Here is a 10802-nt window from a genome sequence, read left to right on the forward strand (position 1 = left end):
GGGGGGGGGGGGGGAATTAGATCCTGATTGAGAACTCTAAAGTTTCACATTCAAATCCTAGCAAAGACAAAACATTAGGTGACTTCTCACCATTTGTCTTAGTCTTGGTGGACAAAATTACCTGGTGTCTGTTGTTGGTCGGAGTTGGTGGGTATCCCGTGGAATTGGTCAAGATGCACGCAAGTTGGCTTATACACCGCGATTCTCAAAAAAAATATCAGGAATATCCCTGCTTTATAGTCCATGAACAGTGTTCTTGGAAAAGTTTCACTTCATACACACCATGCAAAAGACCTACTAGGTATCTCAAGCGGCGACTGTTGGCTTGTTTATTCGTCAATATGCTTAAGGAATTAAAGTAAGAAAATATTCCCTTTGTCAAGAATTTGACCACGTGTGCATCTTAGTGAATATATGACCCATTTAATCAATGGAGATTTTGCCAAGTATGAGCATCAATGTTCACACAAGAATCGTAATCAACATTATGCATCTAATCCAAACAAACATCGATAAATTTATCTCCAAGATAAGAATATATTGCATCATTAAAGTGAGGACATGCTTTGATGACATAGACTGAAAGTAAGCACACTTCACTAATAACAATACTTCCAGATGAAACCAAAAATTAACGGCAAATAACAATAAGGAACACATCCAACAAATCATATTGGGTATTGGAAAAAGCATGTCAGTAAAGCAAAAGGCGTGAAACAAGAAATTTGAAAATCCATCAAATAATCTTCGTCTATACTCCAACTTGAATACCAGGCTTTAGTCAACAACAGGTTTTGAAATTGTGACTCGCGCTGTCATTTTTTTCAGTTAAACCAAAGCAGAGACTTCTACGTATGATCATTTTTTAGCCAATTTTAGAGTTATCTTGCAGATGTATCACTTATATTTGTCCATCCCACTCGAGATCATTCTTCCTATCTCTAATCGAACTAGTCCACTATCTCTCAGCAACTGTACTTCTTAGTTTCTATACATTATAGCACATTACCGTAACATATTTAGCCTCGCTTGCTCCTATAAGAATGCATCTGCCAACTGAGTTGGTCCACCATATTTCCCAACTGACCATAATCCATTGAAGTGCCAACCAGAGGTGTAAATATTAGTTGCTGATAACAAATTGAACTAGAACTATTTATCATTCCTTCTTTACCTTTCCTTCTTATCCCAGACTTCTCCAACACATCAAAAGATTAAGAAGAAGAAGAAGAAGAAGAAAGAAGCATGGAAATTGATGCATGAGACATACACTCTCTCAGTTTCAATTAGTTTATCTTAGTATCTTTTTTAGTCCATTTCAAAAAAAAAAATATCTTCCCCTTTTTGGCAACTGTTTAATTCTAAATTTCCAAATGCCATATTTAAAACAACAAGATTTAAAAGTACTATTCACTTATTTAAACTCCCTGTCAAGTCAAAAATTGAAACGAAGGGAGTAACAGATAAACGAGATCATACACAAACTGATCATGAGTTAGAGAAGTGTGAATTTACTATTCTAATAACAAATTTATCAAACAAATAAAAACATAAATCCAGCAAAATTCTCCCCTTTCCTTAACGAAACTATCATAATACTCCACTATTTCTGTATCACCTTTTTCTTCTCGTCCAGCACTAACAGTAACCAAAAAATTACCCAAATCAGAGCACAAATGGTTAACAAAAAAAACAAACATAAAACCCAGAAAGTTAAAACCTTTCATGAATAAACTACCGTAACATTCTCAATTTTAGATCACCCAGATCAATGCATGAAACAAATCACAACGATACCCAAAAAAAACTAAAAAAAAATAAAAATAGAATTCCGGTTACCGTGGTACACAGATTTGACAAGCGATTCAATATTTCCTTCTTGACGAAAAACAAGAGGAGGATCAGAAGTTTGATTTGAAGAATCAATGGAAATTCCAGCGGAATCATAGCCTCTATACTCTAAACGCCTCAAACCATTGAAGAGAACTTCAAGGATGTATCTTCTCTCTCTGGTAACATTGTAATTCAAGTAGGCAAATATTCCACACATATTTTCTCGAGATTTTTTTTGATTGAATCAAAAAGAAAAAAATGATTTTGATTTGAAAAAAAATAGAGAAACAAATATATATAGAGTCACTATGAGTAGTATATAATAGAGGGGGAAAGAAGAAGAAATTTGACTTTTGACTTTTCAATTTGTTTGATGATTGGGATTTCAAACAGATCATTCCAACTAATAGGAATTTAACAAGTCATTGTGAGTTGTGACTATTATTTGATTTATTTTTGCTAAAAAAATAATAATATAAGAATCAAGAATGTGGTAAATATGGTATTAATCAATTAAATTAACAAATTGATCAAATAAAGAGATGTACCATATTAAATATCATTAATGTCTTCGATGACTACTTTTTAAGTCAAAAGATAGGGGGATTTTCCTAGGATTATAGTCTCACCCCCCTAATAAAGAAAGTATTTTTTATTTATAATTTACAGTAAAATCTATATAAATTAAATACTCAATAAAATAATAATCTCTTTAAATAATATTTTTCTTCGGTTTTGACTTGGGTCAATGAAAAAATTATTAATTTCGAAAAGATAATATATTTTTAGAAGATCCCTATATAAATATATGGTCCCATTAATGTCATAAATTAATAAATCTTTAAAAATACATATATATTTAAGATAATTTAGTGAAATATGATTCTATTGAGTTCAGTTTTTTTAAGAAAATTATATTTATTTGAAGTTCATCTCTAACTTTTCTTATTGCATCCAAGAGCTTCGTTGTTGTCTTTTCGAATTGAACTATAAAATTGTGAAGAGTTTTAGATGCGATAAGTGTTTTCTTACGCGTAACTAATTAGCATCATCTTCAATTTCATCATCAACATTGCTTTTTTCGATTGTATCCACAATTTATTCTAAGCTTTGAACCTCTGAATATGTATTGCTTTCACCCGGATAATTCAATAGGTTATTGACATCCATTTCATTGTGGTAACTGGGATCATTAATGATGACCTCAAGTTCATGATGACGTTTTCATAGGTGGGTTCATTCAAAATCTCTAAATTTCATCCCCGAACAAATTTTACAGTGTCAAAACAATTTGATATTGTCTTTTGCTGAACAATTATTGGCCAATTAAGGACTCCAAAATTGGTAGCATCCAAAACATTAATCTTTGTTGGATCAGTTTGTCCCACTTCATAGTCTTCTAATATCCTATGATAAACTTTGTTACAATAATTCATCTTGAAACTCTTATTATTCGCGCATCATAACGTTGAAATTGGTAAGATACAATGATTTTGATATAATTAAAATTAACCTTTATTAAATCTCAAATCATTCTTTAAATTAATAAATATTAATTTATCGATTAAATATTATCTCTATAAAATATAATAAAATTTCATGGTTCCGTCCATATAAATTTATAGAGATTTTACTGTATGTAATACATATTTTGAACGGGAATGTAGACAAAAATAAGTTTTTTTTAGAAAAATGTATATATTTGAAGTTAGAATAGTTGACATTTTTAAATTGTTAACAAGACATTTTTAAAAAATTATGATTAAAAAAATTCGTTAAAATTTAAAAATTTATAATTTGTCACGTAAATTGAAATGGATAGAATATGTTTAAAATTTGGCAGCCCTCTAACAAAATAATCTTGATTTTTTTTCTTCACAAATCTTTATGAATCACGCTGTTGTTTATCATGATTTAAAAATTGACATGAGTTAAAATTAGAATCGTGTGTTCAAAGTTAGAAGTGGGTTGAAAGTAATATGCATAAGTTGAAAGTGGAGCACATACACTAAAAGTAATATGTATGAACTGAAAGTAGAATTCATGTGTTAAAGTAAAGAGAACTTCAAAGATGTTTCTCTCTCTGGTAACATTGTAATTCAAGTAGGCAAATATTCCACACATATTTTCTGGAGATTTTTTTGATTAAATCAAAGAAAAAAATGATTTTGATTTTGAAAAAAATAGAGAAACAAATATATATATATATATATATTCACCATGTGTAGTATATAATAGAGGGGGGAAAGCACATGGGAAAGAAGAAGAAATTTTGACGAAAAATCTTAAAATGTATGAGGCACGCCATGTCATACTTGTATGAGGTATTGTTTGATTGACAAATGGATATAGATGGGACTCATTTATCAAGCTAATAAAGGAACATTTTTAAGTCTTCTTTGTCATTTTTTTATGTCCCTTGCTCAATATATTGTGTTTTAATTTTTTTTAAATATGTTTTTCTTTTTTAAGATTATTTTAATCATATCTTTTAAGAATTTATTTGTTGATTTAATTAGTTTATGCTTTCCTTTTTTTACGTACTGAGTTTTTATTTAAATTTTACGATCATTATATAAGTTTTTAGTTAATTATTTAATATTATTTTTTTATATTATGCTATTTATTCTATTATAATAAATATTTGTTTGAAATTTAGTTTTTAGTTTATGAAATCTAGATATAATAGGTTTTCTAATCCTAAAAATTATTTTTAAAAACTTATAAATAAATTTTATAAAATTGCGAAAATTCTTTTATGGAATAAATTATTAAAATTATTATTTATATTTATAATTTCTTAAGAAATGTAATAAGAAAAGTTAATAAACAAAATATTAATTAAATTACACCTACCTTGAATTTTAAGAATAAAAATATTTTATAAATTGACGGAAATAATATGTATTTATGTTAGTGTTTATGGATGTATTTCGTTTTTGAATTTCATGACAATAGTATCAAAACTTATATAATTGTTTGTCAAGATCATTAATGTTCTTTCCGTTATATTTTCTTTTGAAGAGTATTTGTGGATTGAATTGCTTTTCGATTATGAAATTGTTGAGAGAAAAATAAAAGAACATATTAAATTTCTACCTTCTTTGTTTTCATATTAATAATCTATTTTTTCTTTTACAAATTTCTTAAGAAATCATAAATAAAATGATAGTTTTACTAATTTACACCTTAAACTTTTTGGGTCGCTTTATAAATTTTACTATAAAAATAATTGATTATTATAATAAAATAGAAAATTGTAATTAATTAAATCTTTGAAAATTGAAAAATGATTTTATATAACTATTTTTAATAATATAAATAATTAATACCGACATGAAAAAATAATATCAAAAAGTTAAAAATAAAATGTGTCAGGTAAGATTTCTTGAATTCCATATTTTTCATGAATAAAGTTATTTAAGTATAAAATTTGGAACAATTATTAGAAAAGAAAACAATAGAAAAAAGTAAAGAAGTTTTTTTTTTTTTAAAAAAAAGTAAGTAAGAAAGAGAGGGAAAACATGAAAAGGAAGACAGAGAAATAAGAGTTTGGTTAATTTTCTGAAATAGATTCACTTGGCAAAATATAAATGAGCCGCATATAACTTTTGTCTGCCACATCATACCTGTGCCTCATTCATCATAAAAATTTTCGAAATTTGACTATTGACTTGTTAACTTGTTTGATGATTTGGATTTCAAACAGATCATTCCAACTAATAGGGGAATTTAACAAGTCATTATTAGTTGTGATTATTCTTTAAAAAATGTGAATGTGGTAAATATGGTATTAATTAACAATTTTGATCAACTAAAGAGGTTATCATATTAAAATATCATTAATGTTTTTGATGACTTTTTTAAGTCAAAAGAGGGGTATTTTCCTAGGATTATAGTCCCACCCCTGTAAAAAGAAGTATCTTTTATTTCTAATTTATGTAATATAGATTTGAGAGTCAGAAATTTTAATTTTAAACATGAATGTAGATAAAAATAAGTTTTTTAAAAATAAAATGCATATATTTGAAGTTAAAATAATTGACAATTTAAATTATTAAATAAAATATTTTTTAAAATTATGATAAAACAAAAATTCGTTAAAATATGTCACATAAATTTAAATGAATGGAATAATTTTAACATTTATGCCCTTGATTCTACTTTACTTGACATTAGTTTATTATTAATTCATTTAAGGAAAAAAGATACATTCTTATATTTCATTTATGAGAAATTTTGATAGCCACAAAAATGTTACTATAGCATATCTAAAGCTGTAAATTTCAAAAATTTTATAACCACCAGAATGTGATGTTATATCTCAGATTAAGTTTTAAAATATATTTTTTATAATTAAATTTTGTGTCAAGTCAAACTTATTTTTTGATTTATGATTTTTGTATGTCTTTTTATAGCGGGTCTTATTAGTTTTGAAATGCTGTTTGATTTTGAACATAAATTATGCTAAAATTAGTTGTTCTTGTATTAATTATTATTGACTCTTTGATTTGTTGTAAAAAAGAAATTGTTTATTCAAAAAAACACTAGGAAAATAGTTAAAAAGGCTTATTGGATTTTCTACCTAGACTACATTCCTTGAGAGTTTTGTCATTTAAGTAAGTCTAGTTGATTTAAAACATTTGAAAAAATTGTGGTTTCTATTTTTAAGCTGATGAAAAAATTATTAAAAGTATGGTATATTTTAGAATTCAAATACTTTCTTTTATTACGGTATTTATTAACTTTGTTCTAAATTTTATCAAGTGGTTTTTCAATAGCTTCCCACTTGACTTAAGCATACTGCAAATTATTGTTTTATTATTATTATTTATTATCATTTTTCTTATTTGTCTTAAATTAAAGTCTAGATGTCACGATCAGACTGTCCAGAGTGACACTCTCATTAACCTTACCGTAGGAGAACCAATTACTAAATGTTAACAATATTCTAAGCCATCAACCATTATTAAAAAGCAAACTCATTATATAAAACACTAGGAAAATAGTTAAAACAAATAAAGAATCAAATCTCATAAGCTCAATCAATTATCATTAAAATAACTACGCGAAAACAGCCCCTGTAAATTGAAAATCGAAGTGTCAAAACTCTAAAGTATCTAGAAAAACGAGATGTAAACCCTACCAAGAAAATAATAAGTTAAAAGTCTATGAAATGTCTGAGTGTGTGAAAAGATAGACAAAGAAACTAGGAGGTTCTCATGGCAGCCCTCAAAATAATCTTGATCCTCTTTCTTCACACAATCTTTATGAACCAGTGTTATTTATCATGATTTTAAATTTAAAATTGACATGGGTTTAAAATTAGAATCGTGTACTCAAAGTTAGGAATGAGGTTAAAAGTGATATGCATGAGTTGAAAGTGGAGTGCATGCGCTAAAAGTAATATGCATGAATTGAAAGTAGAGTTCATGTGTTGAACATAAGATGTATGAATTATAAATAGAGCCCCGAGCATTAAAAGTTTGTAGGGATTGAAAGTTGGAGCTCACGCGTTAATGTAAATATGGGTTGAAAATTGATTTTGTTTTTGAGATTGAACATATACATCCTGTCCTTCAAAATTAAGGAGCATAATTAGTTCCTATACATGACATACTTTATGAAAAAATTACATTGAATTTTTTTTGAAAGAATTCAAAGTGACATTGATTGTGAATTCAGTAATAGTAATTCATATGTCATCCATCATCAATGTACCACACATGATTAACAAATTAATAAAATATTAACATCTAGAAAAAAGCAAAGAAATACTATAGTTCAATAACAAAGAACATTTATATACATTCAACGGAGAAAGAATATTTAATAAAAGATAAATAAAAAACAAATTAAGATACTACCATCATTGATACTTTGTCGTATGGCCTCCTAATGATACTCATAGATTCTACAGATTTCATTAAATTACGATATTAGCATGTAGAACATAGCAACAACATGATGAACCAATTAGGAAAAAGTTGATCTCTTAAGAGTTTTTCTTATTGCAGCACAAAAAAAATCAATCAAATACTTCATATGAAATGACTCAAACATAACATCAAATACATTAGATACACAATTTACTTCTAAATTTATGTCATTTTTGATAGCTTACATAATAACAAAGACAAAATTAATGAAAGAGACATGTAGATTAGGTAAAAATTAGAGAGTACAAACGTAGATATACCAAATTAGTATCAATAAAAATTAAGCAAGATCAGAAAAATTTAGTCAATTCTCAAAAGCGACACGACCTTTGCAAAAGCGAGGCCTACAACACCGAAAACACGGTTCAAAAATATCAAAAGGATTCTCGAGATTCGTTTTGAACCCGTACGCACAAATTAAACCACATGCGCAAATTAAGTAAACTCGACGTTTCAAACTTAATGAAATCATTGAAACACGTATTTGAGGTCTCCTTGACCGAAATTCCAAAAAACCACAAGAAACTAACTCAATGCCTAAAAGTCTAAAACAAGTTATGGTCCTCTCTAAAATCAACTAAGAACTCACCTAGGCCTAAAATCATCCCCCAAATCTACTGAAACTCTCGAAATTTTCATTATATCATCCGAGCCTTAAATGTCGATCAAAATCAACGCAAAAGCTATATTTTTATATTTTCATAATTTATTACCACAAATCCTCAAAAAGACTCAGAATTTGAAATCGACAACTCTCACATCTCAGATTTCACAATTTGGGACTGATGAAATCAACAGAACTTCGTCCAACCCTCGAAACTCCACAAGACTTCAAACATAACTTTCTTAGCAATATTAACCTTTCAAACTAAAAATTTGTAGGATTCTCAACTTTTAACTCAAAGCTCAAAATCAACTTTTCAAACTCAAACATAAAAGACTCGGGATCGATATCGGAAGGAGCAAAATGATCAATTCACAAAAATTTTTAAACATGACTGACTGTACCATTACATAAGCGTCCCCTAACTAAGGTCTCGGGTGAGCTGTCGAAAGATATCACGTACTCAATAAGAAAAGAACAAGGTGTAATATCACAGTTGAGAAAACATAGTATATTGATAGGATCTCACGATTAGTTCAACCTATGAATGTAAATAATTAACCATAATATAGTAAACACAAGTCAACATATGTAACAACAATCACCAAGAGATATTTGGCAAAGAATGAATTGATAGAGGTGTTGAGTTTAACTAGATAAAAATATATATAGACTTCCAAACACAATATTATGATACAACAAATATCTAGATACATGTTCCTTATGATCACAATTACATATATTTACTCTTCTCATGAAACTATAAACACATATTTGGTCCTCTCATAGAACTCACACAAAATCTTTTAGTGTACTGACATGGTACTCGAGCCAATCAGTGTTAGTAATCATACCAGGTGTTATGCTCAAGTCAACCATTAGTATTCATACTAGGTGTGGTATTTGTATTTGAGTCAACTATTAGTATTCATGTAGTGGAAAGGTACCTGAGCAAACAATCAATCATAAAAAATCATGCACAAACACAATGAACAAATCCACTTGAAAGTCATAAGTCACATAAACAGGTATATTGTATAGAATTATCAACAAGATGTCATTTCATGTTTTGTTTTAAATTTCTTGAACATGCATTGCACAAAAGATACCATAAACTAGTAGATATTCATATGTACACAAACTGAAAATCGTACGACCATCACTCACCTTTAATCAAGACTTTTAGAAACTCTAAAAAACCTGAGTTTTTCCCTGTTCAAATCCTCGACTTGTTATTGGTTTGAAACAAACAATAAATACAACATACAATAAAAAAAAATAGCTTCACTATACTCGGATTAGATACAAATGTTAACCCCAGGCCATTTCATGACCATTCTATCCAAAATAGGATTTTTTTTCACCATTTCAGAGACCTCTCCAAGAGTAATTTCCTAGATTATAAGTTTTAAGAATCAAATTGCAAGATTGCGAGATAAACTTACCTTTATCGACAAATTTCATGAAAAAATCAGTGCAACCAGCCTTAAATCGTCCCTCTCAATCCAGAGAATAATAATGCAGAAAATAAAATATTTTGAGACTTTTCTGCATAAAATCTCAACTTACTATAGCATCTAATATTGTTTTATTTCTTAAGGTGACTATTCCTTAGTACAATACATTTTGCCTTCATTAGCATTTTCTATTACCTTTTTTTTAACTTCAGCTATTTGTTTTCTTCTTAGTTGTTCTCAAATTGCATGGAAAAGCAACGACACATAATTGTATAAATTCATGAGTCTGGTACACACTAATTTTGACTAGTAATTTTTTAGTGAAAGATTCAGGTTATTTCACCCCAATTTTTTCCTAATTGATACATATACTATTTGAATGCACAATTATTTTAGATAAATAATAAACTTTATTAGTGATATTAAATAAAAATTTTAAGTTATATATTGTCTTTTGAAAATATATCAATTAATAAAGATATTTCCTAACTATAATTATGAAAATATAAATGATTTATAATTTTCAATTTAGTATATTTCAATTGAACTAATCATAAAAATTAAAAGTATCGGAGTTCTATTAACATCATAAAATATATGTTTTGGATAAAAAAATTATATTATAAATAAAATGTCATAAAATTTTAAATTATTTAATAAAAATTAAATCTGTCTAGTCTAACTAAAATATAAATGACTTACAATATCAAGTCTCAAGTCTCAAGTCAATACTATGTGAAATAGCCACTTATACCCTTCGTTACATTTTGGATGAAAAACGCCTTTGCTATTATTCTAAGAGACCACATATACCTTCAAGAGTTAACACTCCATAACTTTCACTTATAGCAAACACAAAATTCATATTTGTATGCTATAGCAAAATTAGCATAATTGTGCTTCATGACATACATATATGTATAATTCGTTATACATATACAATTGAAGCGAATTGTATAAAATGAATTG

General features: G+C 27.7%; 1 protein-coding gene across 2 annotated transcripts in view; it reads right to left on the reverse strand.

The window, feature by feature from the left end:
- Positions 1–2125, reverse strand: part of LOC107023341 (glutamine--fructose-6-phosphate aminotransferase [isomerizing] 2) — a 14498-nt gene extending 12373 nt beyond the window's left edge. The window contains exon 1 of one of the 2 annotated variants that reach the window (XM_015224043.2): positions 1840–2125. In XM_015224043.2, coding sequence (XP_015079529.1) covers positions 1840–2050 — 211 coding nt within the window. In that variant the 5' untranslated portion in view covers positions 2051–2125. The remainder of the gene's footprint in view (positions 1–1839) is intronic. The other variant, XM_027915272.1, reaches the window with a different exon arrangement.
- Between the last annotated feature and the right edge of the window lie 8677 nt (positions 2126–10802).

Source organism: Solanum pennellii, chromosome 1, assembly GCF_001406875.1.
Source record: "Solanum pennellii chromosome 1, SPENNV200".
NCBI lineage: Eukaryota > Viridiplantae > Streptophyta > Magnoliopsida > Solanales > Solanaceae > Solanum > Solanum pennellii.